The 20156-nt window shown below is 45.1% G+C and overlaps 8 protein-coding genes across 8 annotated transcripts; 4 read left to right on the top strand and 4 right to left on the bottom strand.

Annotated features, from left to right (window-relative positions):
- Window positions 1–144: 144 nt before the first annotated feature.
- Window positions 145–2605, top strand: V1512DRAFT_274225 (Hsp90 protein-domain-containing protein). Its single transcript, XM_066917766.1, has 3 exons — window positions 145–243; window positions 298–359; window positions 406–2605. The coding sequence occupies exons 1-3, from the start codon at window positions 222–224 to the stop codon at window positions 2416–2418; spliced, it is 2097 nt and encodes a 698-aa protein (XP_066773748.1). The 5' UTR covers window positions 145–221; the 3' UTR covers window positions 2419–2605.
- Window positions 2520–3772, bottom strand: V1512DRAFT_258438 (P-loop containing nucleoside triphosphate hydrolase protein). The gene is made up of 6 exons (XM_066915444.1): window positions 3504–3772; window positions 3426–3456; window positions 3334–3375; window positions 3015–3278; window positions 2848–2966; window positions 2520–2805 (listed from the first exon to the last, which is right to left on the bottom strand). The coding sequence occupies exons 1-6, from the start codon at window positions 3554–3556 to the stop codon at window positions 2607–2609; spliced, it is 708 nt and encodes a 235-aa protein (XP_066773749.1). The 5' UTR covers window positions 3557–3772; the 3' UTR covers window positions 2520–2606.
- Window positions 3773–4285: 513 nt separating this feature from the next.
- Window positions 4286–6098, top strand: V1512DRAFT_258441 (GDP dissociation inhibitor). The gene is made up of 6 exons (XM_066915445.1): window positions 4286–4377; window positions 4475–4568; window positions 4617–4644; window positions 4692–4814; window positions 4858–5300; window positions 5344–6098. Exons 1-6 carry the CDS (start codon window positions 4347–4349, stop codon window positions 5963–5965), a joined length of 1341 nt encoding a protein of 446 aa, XP_066773750.1. The 5' UTR covers window positions 4286–4346; the 3' UTR covers window positions 5966–6098.
- V1512DRAFT_258444 (uncharacterized protein) lies at window positions 6067–7741 on the bottom strand. The gene is made up of 4 exons (XM_066915446.1): window positions 7630–7741; window positions 7461–7577; window positions 6619–7414; window positions 6067–6571 (listed from the first exon to the last, which is right to left on the bottom strand). The coding sequence occupies exons 1-4, from the start codon at window positions 7640–7642 to the stop codon at window positions 6184–6186; spliced, it is 1314 nt and encodes a 437-aa protein (XP_066773751.1). The 5' UTR covers window positions 7643–7741; the 3' UTR covers window positions 6067–6183.
- Window positions 7742–7781: 40 nt separating this feature from the next.
- V1512DRAFT_258446 (uncharacterized protein) lies at window positions 7782–9272 on the top strand. The gene is made up of 5 exons (XM_066915447.1): window positions 7782–7868; window positions 7922–8526; window positions 8567–8735; window positions 8779–9113; window positions 9158–9272. The coding sequence occupies exons 1-5, from the start codon at window positions 7799–7801 to the stop codon at window positions 9218–9220; spliced, it is 1242 nt and encodes a 413-aa protein (XP_066773752.1). The 5' UTR covers window positions 7782–7798; the 3' UTR covers window positions 9221–9272.
- A 40-nt stretch (window positions 9273–9312) lies between these two features.
- Window positions 9313–12049, top strand: V1512DRAFT_220785 (uncharacterized protein). Its single transcript, XM_066913698.1, has 4 exons — window positions 9313–9603; window positions 9650–9741; window positions 9791–10303; window positions 10347–12049. The coding sequence occupies exons 1-4, from the start codon at window positions 9552–9554 to the stop codon at window positions 11985–11987; spliced, it is 2298 nt and encodes a 765-aa protein (XP_066773753.1). The 5' UTR covers window positions 9313–9551; the 3' UTR covers window positions 11988–12049.
- Window positions 12010–15465, bottom strand: V1512DRAFT_258453 (armadillo-type protein). Its single transcript, XM_066915448.1, has 11 exons — window positions 15382–15465; window positions 15165–15302; window positions 15033–15115; window positions 14930–14986; window positions 14757–14881; window positions 14342–14707; window positions 14023–14297; window positions 13003–13977; window positions 12719–12955; window positions 12324–12669; window positions 12010–12278 (listed from the first exon to the last, which is right to left on the bottom strand). The coding sequence occupies exons 2-11, from the start codon at window positions 15234–15236 to the stop codon at window positions 12145–12147; spliced, it is 2670 nt and encodes an 889-aa protein (XP_066773754.1). The 5' UTR covers window positions 15237–15302; window positions 15382–15465; the 3' UTR covers window positions 12010–12144.
- Window positions 15466–15528: 63 nt separating this feature from the next.
- Window positions 15529–19993, bottom strand: V1512DRAFT_258454 (uncharacterized protein). Its single transcript, XM_066915449.1, has 6 exons — window positions 19740–19993; window positions 19611–19672; window positions 19029–19554; window positions 18587–18974; window positions 16090–18537; window positions 15529–16038 (listed from the first exon to the last, which is right to left on the bottom strand). Exons 1-6 carry the CDS (start codon window positions 19835–19837, stop codon window positions 15664–15666), a joined length of 3897 nt encoding a protein of 1298 aa, XP_066773755.1. The 5' UTR covers window positions 19838–19993; the 3' UTR covers window positions 15529–15663.
- Window positions 19994–20156: the final 163 nt, after the last annotated feature.

Genomic DNA, 20156 nt, shown 5'->3' on the forward strand with positions numbered 1-20156 from the left:
ATGCATTATATTTATGCCATAAGCCAATAATATTTGGCACAAAGGAATTTCCAGGAAGTTCTGGGACGGGAAAGAAATTTGAGCCGCACAGATGGAAGCTCACAGAACGAACGCTCGATCGCGTATATTTTTCGTGTTTTTTCCCCTTCGTCTTCTCTTTTCTTTTTTTTTGAGTAGTATTTCTTTTACTTAACTAGAGTATTCAATAGTTCACATATACAATGGCAGAATCAGAATCGTTTGGTGGGTCTAGTACTTAGGACATTATGTAGATCAATTTATTAACGAGGAATCTAGAATTTCAGGCAGAGATCTCACAGTTGATGAGTTTGATCATTAACACGGTCTACTCAAACAAGGTAGGTTTGATCCAGTGATTGAATAGAGTGTAGCTGATAGTAAAAGGAAATTTTCCTTAGAGAATTGATCTCTAACTGTTCCGACGCTCTTGACAAGATCAGATATGAAGCCCTGTCAGACCCTTCAAAGCTTGAAACCGAGCCTGAGCTTTACATTCGTTTGACTCCCAAGAAGGAGGAGGGTGTTCTTGAGATTAGAGATACCGGTATCGGTATGACCAAGGCTGATCTCGTCAATAACCTCGGAACAATCGCCAAGTCCGGTACTAAGGCTTTTATGGAGGCTCTTTCAGCTGGTGCTGATGTTTCTATGATTGGCCAGTTTGGTGTTGGTTTCTACTCGCTTTTCTTGGTTGCCGATCGTGTCCAGGTCATCTCAAAGCACAATGATGACGAACAGTACATCTGGGAGTCGTCTGCAGGTGGTCGGTTTACCATCTCGCTCGACACTGAGAACCCTCCCATCACCAGAGGTACAGTGATCCGTCTCTTCATGAAGGAGGATCAGCTTGAGTACTTGGAGGAGAAGCGGATTAAGGATATTGTCAAGCGCCACTCTGAGTTTGTCGCATACCCCATTCAGCTTGTAGTCACCAAGGAAGTTGAGAAGGACGTTCCTGAGGAAGACAAGGCTGAGGAAGAGGTTGACGATGACAAGAAGCCTAAGATTGAGGAAGTCGATGAGGATGAAGAAGACAAGGAAACCAAGACCAAGAAGGTTAAGGAGACTGTGACTGAAAACGAAGAGCTTAACAAGACAAAGCCTCTGTGGACCAGGAACCCGTCTGACATTACCGAGGAGGAATATGCTGCTTTCTACAAGTCCATTTCCAATGACTGGGAAGACCATCTTGCTGTCAAGCACTTTTCAGTCGAGGGTCAGCTCGAGTTCCGTGCTATTTTGTTCGTTCCTCGTCGTGCTCCATTCGACCTGTTCGAGTCTAAGAAGAAGAAGAACAACATCAAGTTGTACGTCCGTCGTGTTTTCATCACTGACGACTGTGAGGAGCTCATTCCTGAGTGGCTTTCGTTTGTCCGTGGTGTTGTTGACTCCGAAGACTTGCCATTGAATTTGTCGCGCGAGTTGCTTCAGCAGAACAAGATTTTGAAGGTTATCCGTAAGAACATTGTCAAGAAGACCCTTGAGATGTTCCAGGAGATTGCCGAGGACCGTGAGCAGTTTGACAAGTTTTACACTGCTTTCTCCAAGAACATCAAGCTTGGAATCCACGAGGATACACAGAATCGTGCTGCGCTTGCCAAGCTTCTCCGATACAACTCGACCAAGTCTGTCGACGAGCTTACTTCGTTGACTGATTATGTCACACGTATGCCCGAGCACCAGAAGAACATTTACTACATTACTGGTGAGAGCTTGAAGTCTGTTGAGAAATCGCCGTTTTTGGATGCTCTCAAGGCCAAGGATTTTGAAGTTTTGTTCATGGTTGACCCTATTGATGAGTACGCCATGACTCAGCTCAAGGAGTACGAAGGCAAGACTCTTGTTGACATTACCAAGGACTACGAGCTCGAGGAGACCGAGGAGGAGAAGGCTTCGCGCGAAAAGGAGGAGAAGGAATACGAGCCTCTCGCTACTAGCTTGAAGGAGATTCTCGGAGACAAGGTCGAGAAGGTTGTTGTTTCGCACAAGCTTGTTGATGCGCCTGCTGCTATCCGAACTGGACAATTTGGTTGGTCTGCCAACATGGAGCGTATTATGAAGGCACAGGCTCTGCGGGACACGTCGATGTCTTCGTACATGTCATCGAAGAAGACCTTTGAGATTTCACCAAAGTCACCGATTATCAAGGAGTTGAAGAACAAGGTCGAGGCTGATGGTACGAATGACCGCACTGTTCGTGACTTGACTACTTTGCTGTACGAGACGGCATTGTTGACATCAGGATTCACTCTTGAAGAGCCCAACTCGTTTGCCAGCCGGATCAACAGATTGATCTCGCTTGGATTAAACATTGACGAGACCGAGGTTGTTGAGGAAGTGCCTGAGGCCCCAGCTGCCGAGGCCGTGACCGAGTCAGCTATGGAGGAGGTTGATTAAATGACATGAAGTAAAAAAGGCGCCGGCTGTGTAGTTATATATTTAATTGGTTATGTACTTTTTTTTTTCCGGATGAAAGTTGAGCTAGAGCTAAATATAACGGAACTTTACTAAGATATATATATATGCGTTTAATGAATTGTGTAGGAACTTTATAAACATATAGTGTACAATTAATGAACTGTTGTCTATGAATAGTTTTTATCGTCGATGCTGATAATGATGCGGGTTGGTGGTAGGGAGTGTTTGATGATGTAGTCGCCATTGACGAGGTCGTTTTGGTCGGCACGATTCGCAGCTTCGGACTCGTCTTTAGCAATGCCTGCTTGAATATGTCTGTGTATGATTCTCTCTCTTGCAACGTAGCGCTGGACATTGACAAACCATCTGGGTGTATTAGTAGTGAGAATGGAGTATGAAGTGACTTACAGTTCATTCATGAGGTCAGCGATTTGATGCCATGGGTTTTGATCTAGGTGAAGGTAGTTCCCTTCAATGATTAGAATGCGGTCTGTAGGGTATATCGCGATGTCATTTTCGACCGGGTCCTTTGATATTGTTAGTGAGATTTCTATAAAGGACATAAAAAGACAGACTTTGGCGGCATGATCGAAAGAAGGCGCGTATACTGTTTTTGTATCACTGTCTATGGGTGTTCGCAGTTTGCGAATAAGGCCAAGCAGTCCATCAGGATCGAACGTGAACGGTGCGCCTCGTCTTGCGATTGCTTCTTCAGCGTTTGGCATTGACGCTAGTTTCTGCCGCGTGAGATGGAACCCATCCATTGGGACGAAAGCAGATATCCGGGGTGCAGATGGGTGCGCCGAGGTCCATATCTCGTTTATCTTATGATGTACTGCCTTTTGTTCTTTGTGAGTGAGTGTTATTTGAAATGATTGGGTTTCTGGGACTTACTGTGCCGAGCGTTGTTTTTCCGCTGCCTGGGATTCCACTGACCTGTTGTTGATTAGTTGATGAGGTTGATTTGTGTATCAGAATAGACGAACAGCGATGAGTATCCGATTATCAAGGCCAGTTCTGTTTTTGTATTAGCATTTTGACTCATCTTGAATCACTGTTCATACTGATCGAGTAATGAGAGGCAATGCTGTGCCAGATCAGCAAATGTATCTTCCATTCCGTCGTCGAATCGACTCACGTTCAACCGACGGAATTATTGATCTTTTCTATAATTGTTGATACTTCCGAGTGCTGTATTGTAACGCTTTTTTCAGCAGTGTTTATTACAATTGAATGAGTGATGTGAACTCAGCGGTGTCTACACTTTGAAACCGAGGATTTAACATCTCGACCTCCCCGGGGCATTAGAGTTAGATTGAATGACCGGTCCACATCTGCCCGATGTCGGGTGCTAGTCGTATTTTAATACTTTCTATCTATAATGTAGTCACTAGTATTAAGATCAAAGGCATATTCTACTGTGACATTACGGACTATATTATATGACTAAATTGAAATAAAATTACGAAATGTTGTCGATGTTTGTTGTTCCACACTTTTTGACCGGTGGTTGGCTGTTTTAAAGTGAAAAGATCTTGAGGATGCCATCGCCGCACGTGATTAGGTTACATTATGAGTGTCGATTGAAGAAGAGTTATGTAATCACGTCAATTGCAATTTAAATAACAAGATGAAAAGAAATGTTCAAAGTAATTTATAGAAGATAAAACCCACGATACTTTAAGACCGAACTGGTCAAAATTGACTGACGAACGGTCTCGTACTGTTAACGACCCCTGAATATTTGTAAATTTATCACGTGATATAGTAGGTAAGTAGATATGGCTAATTGTATCTCTACATCACTTCAAAGATCACGTGCATATGAGATACGGTCTGACTTTGCGGTCAACAACAGCACAGCCTCGAGATATCACTTACAATTGACTGGAAACTACTAGGACAAGATGGATGAGACGTATGATGTGATTGTGCTTGGTATATAATATGATTCAGATATGTTTTATTCTGTACTGACTTCGTCTAGGAACAGGTATGTCAACACACTCGACTCTTACGAACTGAGACTGATCAGCATTGGCAGGCTTGACCGAGTGCATTTTGTCTGGCATTTTTAGTGTCGAAGGAAAGAAAGTGTTACACATTGATCGTCAGGACCATTATGGAGGGTACGGGTTCTCGTTAATTCATGTGAATTAGGCTAATAGTATACACAGCGAAAGTGCCAGTCTGTCTCTCACACAGGTAGGAGTGTTGACTGTTATCAATGACGTAGAGTACTCAACATTTAGATTTATGAGAAGTATCGCCCTGGCGAAACGCCTCGGGCTACTCTTGGTCGTGACAGAGATTGGAACGTTGACTTGATTCCCAAATTCTTAATGGCGAACGGCGAGCTGACAAACATCCTGGTCGTACGTGTTTCTTACTCTTGATGATCATAGTACTAACAGGCAGCACACCGACGTCACAAGATACCTTGAATTCAAGCAAATCTCAGGTAGCTACGTCTTCCGCGACGGCCGAATCGCAAAAGTACCGTCAAACGAGTACGAGGCCATTCGGTCACCTTTGATGGGTCTGTTTGAGAAGCGACGAATGAAACGGTTTTTTGAATTCATTGGCAACTACCGTGAGAACGACCCGTCGACGTACCAAGGCCTCAATCTTGACAAAAACACAATGAGCGAAGTGTACTCAAAATTCGGACTTGAGCCGGGTACGAGAGACTTTATCGGCCACGCAATGGCTTTGTACCTAGATGACGGGTACATTAACAAACCGGCGAGAGAAGCCATCGAGCGGATCTTGCTGTACGTGCAGTCGATGGCCCGGTTCGGAAAGTCGCCGTATCTGTACCCGCTTTATGGACTCGGTGAACTTCCTCAAGGGTTTGCTCGGTAAGTTTACGCTTTTTGTCTGTCGAACAGCTCTAATGTGTAGGCTATCTGCAATTTATGGTGGAACGTACATGCTGGAGAAACCAGTTGACGAGGTCGTGTACGAAGACGGTGTTGCGGTCGGTGTGCGGTCAGGAGAAGAGATTGCAAAAGCGAAAATCATCATCGGCGACCCTACTTACTTCCCTGAGAAGCGTGTCAAGACAGGTAGTGTCATCCGTGCAATCTGCATCCTGACCCACCCGATCCCTAACACCGACAACGCAGACTCAGTCCAGATCATCATCCCGCAAAACCAAGTCAACCGCAAGCACGACATCTACATCGCCATGGTCTCGTCCGCTCACAACGTCTCACTCAAGGGCACGTATGTTGCAATGGTATCAACTGTGGTCGAGACGTCCAATCCGGTTAACGAAATCACACCTGGACTGCACTTGCTTGGCCCAGTGCTTGAGAAGTTCATCGGCGTGACGGACCTGTACGAGCCGTTGGACGACGGCAAGACGGACCACGTGTACATTTCGAAGAGCTATGACGCGACAAGCCATTTCGAGACCACCACGGACGACGTCAAGGCCATCTATGAGAGAGTCGAGGGCAAGCCGCTCGTTTTGAAGCAGCGCCCGACCGTGGAAGAAGAAAACTTTACTGCGTATGAATAAATGATTGTGCACAAAGTAGACGGGTTATCAGTGATTGTCAGTAGTATGACTGCGGCGAAATGCTTAATTGAGGTGCAGGCGTATGGCATCTACAAAAATAGTAAGAATTATACATGAGTCGTCTATTAACTTATACAAACATGCGTAGACATCCAACCAACCCATTGAAGCATTTTGAGCACAAATATAATACAGCTTAAAACAAAGAATGCACACGTCTAGGCAATTGCCTTGTAATACAGCACGTACTCTTTCTTGACCCGTTCCCACGCTGTCGGATCAAAAAAAGTATACACTCCGCGCTCGTAATGTGGCGTCGACTGGATCGGTTCGCTGTTGATGTCCTTCGTCAGCCAGACTTTAAGTTCCTTGTGGTACCGCCAGTGCCGGTTTGTGAGCTCGGCCGCGGCGGCCTCTTGCATCAGGTCGCGCGGCATCGAATAGAAAATGTAAAACAGTGTCTCGTCCTTGAAGTTCGCGACCTTGGTCTGCTGCGGAGGAGCAGACTGAACATGGTAGCACGCCGGAAGATGAAAATCAGGCTCGACCCGGGTCGTTGAGGTCTCTGCCCATGGAGAGCCAAACGTCGCGCTCAGCGGTTCGGTGCTGCGAGAAGTTAAAATTGTAAAACTCAAAACAACGAGAATACTGACTCTGATTGATTCAAATTTAGGCCTAGCGTTGTCAAATCACTGCCAAGAGCCAACAGTCCAAGATCGGTATTGTTATCTTGTTTCATGAAGTCTAGCAACCCACTCAACCCAAACGGCATCTCTTCCGCCTTCTTCAACGACCCGACATCCTGGTTATCGACAAGCTCAAGCCCTCTGCCAATCGACGGCTCGTTCATAAAGCTTGTGTTTGTGTTTGTGGTCCCTGGCGTCGTCTGATTACTGCTAAACTGCCATATGTCGCCAGTCGGCTGCCGCAGCCCGGCGGTGTCTTGCGCATGGTCGTCCGTAGCCTCGGTGTCGGGTCGTTTGCTAGCAAACCCGTTTCGCATCTGCATTGGCTCGTCCGGCCACGTCTTGTCGTCATGCTCACCGTGCAGCATATCCTGTTGTTGCTGCAATTGCTGCTGATGCTGTAACAGAATCTGCTGTTGCTGGTGCTCCAGTGGAGACATGTTATGTGGCGCCAGACCAGGTGGTGCTGTCCGCGGTGCCATTGGCAGCGGCGACTGTGTATTTGATCTAGCGTACTGCGCACCAACACTGGCATATGGCGACCCGCCCGACACACCTGAATAAGTCTGTTTTGCCTGACTCAGAGGCGGGAACTCGGACATGTCGAGTCCAGCTGAAATTAGCTGTGAGTTTGAACTGAGTGAAGCGTAAGTCGGGTTAGGTCTTGCAGTCGCTTGCTGCTGTGCTATCGCCTGTGCTTGTGCCGCTTGTTGCTGCTGTTGCTGCTGTTGCATATTATTGAACCCCCATATTGGAGCAGGCGCTGGATATCGTTAGTAAGCAGTAGATGTATAAAATAAATTGCATGCTTTTGCCTCTTCCATTAGCCGACACTGGCGACATTTGCTGGACCGGATTCCGATTGACTGAAGACGAAATGACGTTTGAAAACGTGTGAGATCTGTTGTTTGGTGTTGGAGGTTGACCTTTTACGATTAGTCAGTTAATATTGATAAGATTACATAATTGAATATTTACCTTGTCGATTCATTGCGCATTTCCTTCTTGTTTAATGCAAATCAAGTGTTTGAAGTTTTTAAAGTCGTGAAGGTGAAGTTGGTGAAGTGATGAAATAAGCAAGGGGTTTGTGTTGATTGCTGGGATGTTTTCAGTGTTTGTGTTTGAATTTTGTTTGTTTTGATTTCTTATGCGAGAAATGACGGCAGAAAAGAAACAAGAGAAAGGTAAAGGAGAGGAAAAAGAAGAGGAGGTTAATGGTATGACTAAATGATAAAGAATTGGGAAAAAAATATGGCTGATTTTGGTGTAGAATCAAAGAAAAGAGGACGCGATTTGGAGGTTGTTGAAAATGATGAGGATTTAAAGAAGGCCAGGACTGAATTGGATGATGAGAAGAAGACAGACGGTGGAGACAATGTAGAGGAAGACAAGAACGAGACTGAAGAGCCTGTTATAGAAGCAAATGAAGGGGAAGAGAAGGAGATTGGTGAAGCAGAGACGAATGAAGCAGAGACGAATGAAGCAAAGACTGATGAAGCGAAGGCTGAAGATAAAGAATCTGTTAAGTTGAGGACTGAAGAATCTACTGAACTGCACACTGATGAATTGACTGAATCAAAGACTGAACAATTGACTGAATCAAAGGAGGAGGCACAAACTGAATCAAAGACTGGAGCACAGATTGAAGCACAGACTGAAGACTCCACTGAAAAAGACAAGTCAGAGAAGTGCAGCAAAGACAAAGTCGAATCAGAGTCAAAAGATGACAAGGAAAGAAAACCAACTCCGTTTGGCTCATACTCAAAATCCATCTTCGGATCAAGCTTGTCAACCAATATGTTTGGGTCATCTACAGGCAGTAATGTATTTGGCAGCGGTTTCTTTGGAAAGAGCACGTTTGGGTCGACTTCAGATGTATGTTCACAATGTTAAGTTGTGCTTTACTGACGTATAGCACTCTAAACCCACACCTTTTTCATCATTCTCGTCAAATCCGTTCATGACTGCAATCTCAAAGGACAAGAAAGATGAAGACGCGACTGAGGAAGCCGAAAATGATGAAGAGGAGCAAGACGCAGGAGCAGATTTTGTACCTGTCGCACATTTAATTCCACCGAAGAAAAGTATGTGCCATTCTACGCTATAGTTTAAACGCTGATCAAATAGTCGAAACCGGTGAAGAAATGGAAGAGTCTGTGTTCAGTTGCCGTGCAAAACTATACTCGCTTGACCCGTCTCAAGCCGAACAAGGCTGGAAAGAACGCGGGACTGGAGTTTTACATCTGAATGTAATGAAGTCTACAGACCAAAATAATTCCGACTCGTCTACGAAAAAATCACGAATCGTCATGCGCGCAGACGGTGTGCTCAAAGTCATCCTTAATTTACCTTTAGTAAAAGGCACAGAGATTCTCAAAGGCTTAAAAAGTTCGCTTGTCAGCGAAAAGTTCGTGCGGATATTGGCATGGGAGAGTCAGAAACCAATGCAATACGCATTACGAGTGAGTCTTTCTTTGATGCTCAAGGAGCTGCGCTGACGGTTTAGATGGGAAACGGTAACACGGCAACGGAGTTCTTTGACACGGCTACAGGATTATTAGACCATTAACTCTTCTTTCATGTATTATATTTTTGCAATTATATAAACAATTTGTATAGAATCGAGCCGCGTAGACGTGCCCAATTCCTTTATACATAAGATGGTAATCGTCAAACGTTTATCTACTTATTACTATACAGCCTCGTCGTCTTGTCTTTTTCACGTTCACCAATATCACCCTGGATTTGGCAGCGTGTGCGTGTCTGCCATACTAGAAAGTTTCAAAACCTTGTGATATAGTCATTAAAAGCACACAAAGCTTGACTGATTATCTGAGATCTAACTAATCTTCAAATCGTCGCGTCAATTTTCATCAGTCGCGTCTTTCAGTATTCCAAACATGGCAGACTTGTCATCAGATGAAGACATGCCTCTGGCAATGAGAGTGAATTGTACGTGATTCTGACTGCTTACTATGCGTTTTACTAACAACTCAAGCTACTGTGGATTCAACTCGAGCTAGTAGGAAGAGGAAAAGCGTGACGGAAGTGGATTATAAAGAATCAGAGTCTGATGAAGAGGTTCCTCTCGTACGTTTTTACGCATAATTTGAAGCATTTGATAATTAATTTTATATAGAACAAACGCGTCACGTCAAAGAAAATGAAGAAAGAAGAATGCGTAAAATCAAAGAAAGTAGAACCGGCAAAATCAAAGCCCAAGAAGAAGGAAACGCCGGTCGTGGAGTCAAAGCCAAAGCGTGATAATGCTAAGCCTACGCCTGTCCCAAAACCGAAAGTTAAGGCTGAGGCCAACGGTAGCGCGACAAAAGCTTCAAAGCAGAAATCTATGTCAAGCGAACAGGACGAAGAGGATGAAGCGTTTAGGTGGTGGGAAGCAGAACAAAATGACGGAACAATCAAGTGGACGACGCTCTCACACCAGGGCGTGCTGTTTCCGCCGCCTTATGAGCCGCTGCCGAAGCACGTCAAGTTGAAATACAAATCTGCAAAAGTGGATTTGCCGCTTGAAGCTGAAGAAGTCGCCGGGTTTTTTGGCGCGATGCTGGAAACTGATCATGCAAAGAATAAAGTCTTTCAGGCTAATTTCTTTGAAGATTTCAAAGCCGTGTTGGAAAGATGTAGTGGACCTGTACGTAGACCGATTTTATTCTATGCGCATGCTGACTCGGTAGAAACCAAAGATTGAAAAGTTTGAATTGTGTGATTTCACAGACATCTACAACTATTATGACGAACAACGCCAAAAAAAGAAAGCTATGACAGCAGCCGAGAAGAAGAAAATAAAGGAGGCAAAAGACAAGGCGGAGGAAAAATACAAAGTCTGCTACTTGGACGGCAGGAAAGAACTTGTCGGCAACTTTCGCATCGAACCCCCAGGTCTGTTCCGTGGCCGCGGCTCTCACCCTAAAACTGGTAAGCTAAAGGCCAGGGTCCAGCCTGAACAGGTGACGCTTAACATTGGGCCTGAAGCCGAGCTGCCTGCTGCGCCGGACGGACACGAGTGGGCAGACGTCAAGCACGACAACACGGTGACCTGGCTTGCGACATGGAAAGAAAACATTAACGGCGCGACAAAGTACGTCATGTTATCGGCAAACAGTTCGCTCAAAGGCATGAGCGACATGAAAAAATTTGAAAAAGCGCGGATGCTGAAACACAAGATCCACCGGATCAGAAAAGATTATACTCGCGAGCTAAAAGACGAGGTTATGGCTAACCGACAGCGCGCGACGGCAATGTACCTAATCGACGTTCTTGCGCTGCGTGCTGGCGGCGAGAAAGGCGACGACGAGGCAGACACGGTCGGATGCTGCTCATTGCGATACGAACACATCACGCTGAAACCACCAAACACGGTCGTGTTTGATTTCCTTGGCAAAGACTCGATCCGCTTTTACCAGGAGGTGGAAGTAGACACACAGGTCTTCAAAAATCTGAAATTGTTCAAAAAGCCGCCGAAAACGGTCGGAGACCAGCTGTTTGACCGACTCGATCCGCCGACATTGAACCGACACTTGCAAAACTACATGCCTGGGTTGTCGGCAAAGGTTTTTCGAACGTATAATGCGTCGAAAACAATGCAGGACCAGTTGGACAAAATTGCGAATGTCGGTACCGTGAATGAGAAGTTTGTAGCGTACAACGCTGCCAACCGTGCGGTCGCGATCTTATGTAACCATCAGCGCTCGGTTCCGAAAACCCATGAGATCTCGGTGGGCAAAATTGAAGACAAGATTCTGGAGATGAAGTTCCAGCGGTACAGACTTAAGCAGATGATTTCAGACCTCGAACCAAAGAAAGTCAAGGCCGAGCCCGAATTTTTTGAGAAAGACGAAGACTTAACGGATGAAGCCGTTAGCCGGCTGGTGGACACCATCGTTCAGCGAGAGCGCGACAAGGTGACCAAGAAGTTTGCAAAAGACAACGAGAAACGGGAGGTGGAAAATGAAGACCCGTTGCCGGAGTCAAAGCTGGAGGAGGATCTCGAATCAATTAATGAGCTCGAGAAGGAGTACAAACTTGAACTCAAGACCGGGAAACCGGTCGTGAAGTCAGGGTCGACGGTCGAGAAGCTACAAGTGCAAATTGAGAAAATAGGGGAGCGTATAATCAACACGTCGCTGCAGCTCAAGGACAAGGAAGACAACTCGACCGTCGCGCTGACGACGTCTAAAATCAACTACATTGACCCGCGACTATCAGTCATGTTTTCAAAGAAATTCAACGTTCCGCTCGAAAAACTGTTTTCCAAAACTCTGCGCGACAAGTTCAAGTGGGCTATTGAGTCTGCCAACGAAAACTGGCGTTTTTAAAAGGCCTTTGAGACCATTATCGTTCAACGTGAATATTAATAAAATTAAGAATTTTAATATTATATACAAAGCACAGTCTGCTCAGTCATATCGTCATATCTATACAGCTCTGTCGTTTTGTAAAATTCAAATGACAGCACTTGAAATGCTTTACACATTAGTAGCCCTTTGCCTGCACACCTTCCAACCGGCTGTAGATTGAGTTTCCCAGCTTCTTTGTAAACGCGTCAGTGCTCGTGGACGTGTAATGCGCGACGCTCTGCATGACTGATCCCAGCAACTGCCGATTTGCTATCCCGTTAGTCCGCACTTCATGCCGTACAAATAAGTACTCACTTTCACTAACAAGGACGGCCTCCATGTTGTTATTCAACATGCCCATCACAAAATTAAAATACACCTTCTTCATCTCGTTCTGCTCAATCTCGACGTCAGTAGACCCGTCGGCAGAGATGCTGAGCGAGTAGAAAATGCGAGACACAAGCGGTCCAAACAAACTGTCAAGCATGTCCATGATGCCCGGTTGGCCCTTGAAGCTGTGGATTAACTGCCCGAGAAAACTCATAAAATCAATCAACTCGGACGTGCTACTCTCAGACAACAGTCGTGACAGTAGAACCGGAATTTCCGGTAAGATATGCTGCTGCAAAACCGGCACCATCCGTGCAAATGCAAATCTGCTCTGCTCAAATTAGTCGCCACACCCAATACATGGGTAAAAAAATGCATACCGCATCACGAATAATCTCCAGGCCAGACAATGTCTCCAGCGACACCAAAATTACTCGGCTGGCTAACAAGTACTGTTCTTGAACTGCATCAGAAATCTTCTTCCCACCGTCAACAATACCACGTCCAAGCCGACCGATCGCCATGATATCGTGATGAATTTGAAGCGCTAATCTCCGGTCCTGTGTCGCGTTCGGAAAACTGTTTTGTATATCCTGGAAAATAGGATCCAAAATGCTCTGCGCTCGTTAGCACATGGCTCTCAAAAACGTAAAATCCTACATACTATTAACAAATGAGCCTGTTTCTCGTCCGGCACAGCCTCGACCGAAATTAAAACACCAGCAATCTCAAATAAATACAATCTTGAATCAAACGACGTCGTGTCTCCTGCTCCTCCATCTGAAATGTCCGAGTCCGAGTCCGACTTCGGCACCTCGGCGTGGATCACTAGCAGATCGCCTATCGCGTTCAACGCCGTCTCAGAAATGTCGCCGATCAAATTCTTGCATAGCCGGCCAAACCGGTAAAACAAGTACCACGACCGGACCTGGACTTGCTGATTCGAACTGTGGATCCCGACTTGCGACACAAACATCTCCAAAGCGGACGGAATCAGCTGCGGATGTGTTTCAAAAAACTTGACGTTCTTGACCACAAGCTCCATGTACTGCAGATGGATCGACGGGTGTCCAAGCGACAGTACGTTTGAACTGGTTAGTTTCAACAACATGTTATTCAGAATCTCAACCGCCTTGGTCGGAGTTTGCCCTTTCGTGACCAGCGCAGACGCGTTTTTCAATCCGTCACTGTACGCTCCGAGCTCAAACAAACCAAGCTCAACATCTCTCCAGTCCTGTTTGCTGCCATCCAAACTATCAATCACAACACTCGATATGCTTTCCATGAACAGGTCCCCGTCAATAGCCGCAATTGCATCCTGGAACAACCGAAGTTTGCTTCTAAACTCAAGAAACTCGTTCTCGGAATCATCCGCACCGCTGTTCCACTCTAGTTCGTCATCGTATTTGAGCTTCTGAATTACGGTCTTTAGGATAGATGTCAAAATAGACAGTCTACCAGGTGACAGTCCCACGTTTCGCTTCTTCTCTTTACGTAAAAATGAGAGATACTCAGACACTGCAGGGAAGACCTCGGATGAGGTATCGTCATATTCGTTCGCCAAAAAGTTGATCGCGTAAGGAAATAGCTGGCTCAGCAAGTTCTCTACATTCTCCTTCAATTGTGGAGGAACCTGGTCCTTACCATATCAGTTGGGTAGTCACATCTCAAGCAAATCACTTACATCGTCTATAATCTTGATCAAATCTAAGCAAACCACATTAGTCAGCCGAGCGACTTTCTCAGCAAATTCAATGTCGTTGCCCATCGACAAACTACCGACAGTCTGCGGTATGTTTAAAAGCGAGATTAACTCGAGCTTGTCGCTAGGCTTCATTTTCTTGCTAATAATCTCTGATAAAGCATCGCATGCCGCTCCTCTCAGCGTCTCATTCTGCAGTATTCCAAAAATAATCGACATGTACTGTGGTGTCACAATCAACGAAATATCAATCCACGCTGTCAAAGTCAGTGTGGTCTTACGCGTCCACAGAATTACTTACAGACCCAGGATCCAATGACCCGCAAGCAATTTTCGATAACCAAATACCTGTTATCTCGACTCGTCCAAATGACGAGAATCTCCATCCACACGTTTGCGAGCTTGGCCATGTCGTTCACTCTAATTGCGTCTTTTATCGCTGAGTTGCGTCGCATTTCGTCGTTCGGTCGTAAAATTAAGGTATCTGCAATTTCGTCGTGCTGTGCGAGTAATACCCGAAGAAAAAACTGGATCCCCCTTGCATTTCCTAACGGAACCCCGTTTTCAGACGTGAGGGCCAACAAATCATCAAAAAAAGTTGGCCATGAGTGAGGGTAGGAAAGTAAGAAAAAATACGTCAACGTCTGTGCTAGCTTGTTTTGCATGACTAGAATTAAGTAAGCACATTGTTAACTGGCTTTAATAGAATAACATACAAACTGCATCTGAATCTGAATCTGAGCCTGATTGAGATTGGTATTCATTCTGAATGTAAGATAGCAACGCGTTTTTAATGTACATAAACGAGGTTTCGTCTAATTGTTGACCCGTTCCATTGATTCTATCATCAACATCAGCTTACTCCTTTATGTGCGACAGCTAAGTAGACCTTTTAAGCAAAGCACTATCAACAACTTGCAATGCAAAGAAACGAACAGCCGGTGATCTGCTTCAGCTCAGTCTTTATCCCTTCTCACTACCACTAAACGCACCTTTTCCGGTCACTCATAAACAAAGACAAGCACATTTGCCAGCCATCGTCTGAATCTTTGAGCTGGTTGCAGAACGCCATTGCCTGCTCACATGTTTAGCATAGTATTTACAACAACAAAAAAATTCTCAACCTGTTGTTTAAGTGCAGGATCAGCATTGCTGCTCAATGCAATCTCCACCGCCTGCTCGACTTGATTTTCCATGGTTTCAACGAACAGGCGGTCGGATCTGTAAAATTTCGAGTGACTGAATGATTGAGAAGAAAAAAACTAGGAGAAGTACTGTCAGCGTCTGCCTGATATAGACAAGAATAAGCAAACAAAACATGTAACGGAAAGAAAGACGTACCTGGGAAAACACTATCCAGATAGGTCAATTCTATCAATGGCTTAGTTTTGTATATTCAGGTGCCGGTTTTGAATTGCTACGCAGTTAAGCTCGTGTCGAGTAAACTTCTCGCGCCGCAGAGTCTCATTCCACTGTCACCACTCATACTAAGGTTTATACATAAAGCAATTCCAATTGATACAATAAACATGTGAGACTCATATACTTCAAACTTCTTTAATTACAATTTGAGAAAAAAAGCATTATTTGACAATCATAAGCCTAGCACAAACACGAGAAAGCCTATCGTACAATGTTGTCAATTTTCCACGGTAGCTTTTTATACGGCTTGACTCCTAAACGCACGAAAGAATCCTCTGTAAACTCCTCCCAAAATAACTTGTACGTATTCAAACATATCCGCACTCGCAGTCCACTATGCGAGTACGTCTTTGGGGTCGCAGGTGCATCAGCTTCCTCAGTCTCAATGTCTTCAGACGGCAGGTTCCGCCGCAAAAATGGCATCTTGACCTTTTCAACCGGAACTCCTTCCGTTGGCGCAGACATCACATACGACGTAAGATAGTACTTCCACTTCTCTTCCGCTGTAGTCGCACTGTTCAACGTCAAGTCATCATGATTAATGAGCTGGACAGACAATGTCGATGTTCCTTCATTCTTTGTCAAGTTAGCATTCCCCATTCCGCTATGCAAACTGTAGCAACTTACAAGTTCAAGCCGAAACACGTTCTCATCTGGCCCTAATATAGTTTCCACTTGCAATCTATAAATGATTTGTTCGCGTGACGTCGTCTTTGGTTGATTTCGATCCTTCTCATACAGCATGATAATTTCTGAACACTTGGCGTCTGAAATTATAGTGTGAACATGCTTAGCGATCGCCTGCACAACCTTGTCGACAGTATACATCTTAAACGCTCGGTTGCGGTACGCTTGTCTCAAGGACTCCTCAAACCATTGATGTTCGAGATCACCCTCAATCACCTTCTCGCACATCTCCAGCATCTGTCCGTAACAGTTTTCTGGCGAGAATGCCAACCCCATATCTTGAATCTTGGTCGAGATAATCCCAAGCTCTTTCGCAAATTCAACTGGCTTTCGCGATCGAATGTCAGACGAAATCTCAGATTCCAGCCTCCGAACTTCATCCAGTCTCTGATATAGCACTTGAAATAGTCGGCAGAAGCAGTAGATTGCAGTGTTAGCAAAGAAATTGTACTTGACTCGCTTGGCATCTGGATTGGGAACATCTACTCCATAAGGAACAACGTCATCGTGCTTGGTCACATGTTGGATCCATATCTCACCTGCCTTCTCGACCTCGTCCGGCATCTGTGTATCTTCACCATTATCCGTTCGATGAGAATCATCAGCCGACCCAGCATCAGGCGTCGCCTCCCGACTCTCATCGTCCCGATCCCGCTTCTGTCGTCCATGTCTCGCCTTCTTTAGCACATCCCGCAACAGGTCACCTTCTTTTAATCGCTTCCTGTTACTACTGAACGATGTACCGTCTGAATCTTCATCAGCAGAGTTCGCCTGGCTATCATTCAATGATCCCTCTATTGATTCTGAAATAGTGACACCAAAAAAAAGAGGAATGAATGCTTTCAGGAACCCATCCATTTTTTCTCTGTCATTGCTTGAAAAGGTATTTGAATGCACCAAATGGCAATTTAACAATCTGACAACGTCAAGAATAATATCTGGCTGATCAAACGAGTACTGCAGCTGATATTTTGGTCCAGGGGTCAATGGATTCAAACGTTTATTCAACTGCTCCTTCTTGACAGTATCAATCTCGTTCACCAAAAACTTGGTAGTAAGAGTCTTCTTGTCGGATTGCTTGAACGTCAAACCTTGGTGGTCAAGAGACTTGTAAAAGACTCGGGCTTCCGTCTCACGCCACGTTTTGTTCCACTCACGCTGTGCGCGCTTCCATTCCTCGTCTTTTTGTTTTAGTCGCTTAAGAACAATAGGCACCGCAACGGCTGGACAATCGTGCAATGCATCAATGACTTCCTGACCACGCTCTCGGTCATAAATCTTTTTGACGATGCGTTGGTAGATTGATTTGGATGAGTGTCCCAAACCTGGCATCAGCTTAAAATTATTCTTTTCCTCGGCAGTCATGTTTGCAATTCTATTTGCAAATGGCTCCAGAATCTGGATCGTCCGCATATTCCCTTCGACATTTTGATCATACTCATGACGCTCCTCCTCGATTCTATGCAACACTTCTTCAAATTGGTTCTTTCGATGTGCTACGAAACCAGAGTCTTCAGATGCCCATGTGGGGTGACTGACCCACTCATCATTAAGAACCTCCCAGCACATCTCATCGCGACCAGAGCATGGCATATGTGTCTCGGATTTTGGTAATAATCGGTAACTAGGACCATATGCCTTGCAAAGCGACAAATCAAGCTGATGTCTCTTATACGGAATGTTTTCAATGGTTAATGTTCCGGTGTCATAGTCAACACACCGCTTAAACCAGTCTATGAGTTCCTTGTTTCCTCCAATAAATGGCTCTGCCTTTTCAACCAACACATTTCTGTCGATAATATCCTGAGAAAACAAATTCAGCAGCTTAAGAAACTCGTTGTAAGTTTGTTTATTTCCAATAAACTTTTTGACCCGATCAAAGAATGCAAGTTCTTCGGCCGACGGGCCAGCCCGTTCTGGGGGGGGCAAGGGTTCTGGAATCATCGGGGTTAGGGTAGGACTGATCGCGTGCACGTCCACTTTATTGTTGAGTTTAGCTTTCTTGTTGCCCGGACCACGCATGCTTGACACTTGCGCTGGCATGTCAACCATTCCCTGAGCAACAACCGTGACCGGGATCTGGCCCGGATCGATTGCCGACTGCGCGTTCCGTTTCTTCTTCTCTTTAGGCACATTTGGTGGTGCAAAGTTGCCCACCGGTGGGAGTCGAGTCACGGGGGGGTAAACGCCGCCGTCTGGGGACGAGCCTGATCGCTGGTGGGCAGCTTCAGGTAAAAACTGTTTGAAATCGTCCAACAAATCTGGCGCATCTTTGAATAGCATAGTCACTTGTGCGTACACATCTGCAATCGGCTTCTGCTCCCTTTGATATGTCTGCAAAATTTCCAAAAAGTTTTTGTAAACGTCAGGCTTCGCTGAAAAATGATTCTGCAATTATTGCGTTAGTAGAATCTTCAATCATGAATAAAACGCTTACTTTGATTTTATTGACATAGCTGATGGCATGGTTAAACTCAACCGGGCCTCCAAGTCGCTTTTGATCACTCTGTGAACCTTGTCGCGATCCATTGGCAACTGCCTGCAATTGTGACATTGAGTTTGTTGCTACTTCTGCCATTGGATCATTGCTATATGAATAGTGTTCCATTTGCCATGTTCTATTTGGATCGTAAGCTGGAACCTGTCCATCAGGTCGAGTTGTCGTGCCCATCGGTGTTGTGACCCTGATGGGGTTTGGATCACTTGGATCTGTCGAGCATTCGATACGATATCCTGGAGGCAAGAACGTGTTGAAGCCTTGAATAAGATTTGGATGCCCACTGAACAAAGTTGAGACCCGATCGATAACGCCTGGAGTGTCGATACTAAAAATTTTAGTTAGCGATCCGAATACACTCAATTGACTAAATCAAACATACCTTTGACTTTTAAAATCCTTCATAATATCCAGAAATCTGTTGTAAACATCAGGTTGGTTTTGGAACTGGACTTTGACTTGATCGAGGTACGATAAAGCGTCTTTGACGTTTAATGGTCGGTAAGCAGCAATTTGCTGAGCAGCAGCAGATCCAGCAGCAGCTTGAACTAGTGCTTGGGCAGTGACCTGGCTCTGAGTCAGAGGCATAATTGACGCTGCTTGTTGCTGAGTGAGCTGTGATGGGCCGGCTAGTTGCTGCTGCGGCTGGGACTGCTGAAGAGAAGCAACTTGATTAGCAGGAGATGCCGATGAAGAGGGCGGAGATCCCATAATCTGTTGAGGACCACCAGCCACAGTCGACGAAATTGAAGGTAATGGAGCTTGAGAAGCAGACGGAGACTGACTCGGATGGTTCAACTGGGACGATGCCGGAGCGTTCATTGACGGTAGATTGTAGCCGCTATGCTGATTGACATTGTTTCCAAGTCCAGGTAATGATGGGAGTGAAGGATAGTAACCTTGGTTACCTATTAAATATTAATAAAACAAAAAGTTTGTCCAGATCGCAAGATTAAAGACTTACGACTACCATTTGAACCTAGAGCAGGTGGGGGAGGTAGCACAGGATGACCTGTTTGTTGAGAACTATTTAAAATTAGAATTAGTATTCGGAACACGCAGCAGATTCAAAAGACAACAAAAATAGACATACCCAAAAGGTTGACGGGTGTGTTGTGGAGGAGGAAGAGCCTGGAGAGGTCCCTGATTGCTCTCCTTGCCAGACGAATGCCACTGTTCTTGACTTGCCATTGCAGCAAAAGCGGTAGAAAATTCAAGGCAAAGATATAAGAATATTCAACACTGAATAGACCTTTGAATCTAACTATTTCTTTGCCAAAAACGCTGAGAGACAAAAGGACGAGAAAAAGAGTAAAAAAAAGTCGATTGTCGTTGATCGGAGCGCTCAAAGAGAGAAAGGTAAAGCTCTCGCGGCTGCGCTCAAAATCCGGTGACCGTGAACTGTGTGATATATGCGGTTACGCAATTATGCCACAAAGATTACAATGTAGTAATTCATTTACAGTTGTCATGGCAACACAAACTCTAAAATGTAAACGAACTTTGTCCG

The sequence above is a fragment of the Lipomyces arxii genome (genome assembly GCF_038497795.1).
Source record: "Lipomyces arxii strain Phaff 12-163 unplaced genomic scaffold V1512scaffold_2, whole genome shotgun sequence".
In the NCBI taxonomy this organism is placed as follows: domain Eukaryota; kingdom Fungi; phylum Ascomycota; class Lipomycetes; order Lipomycetales; family Lipomycetaceae; genus Lipomyces; species Lipomyces arxii.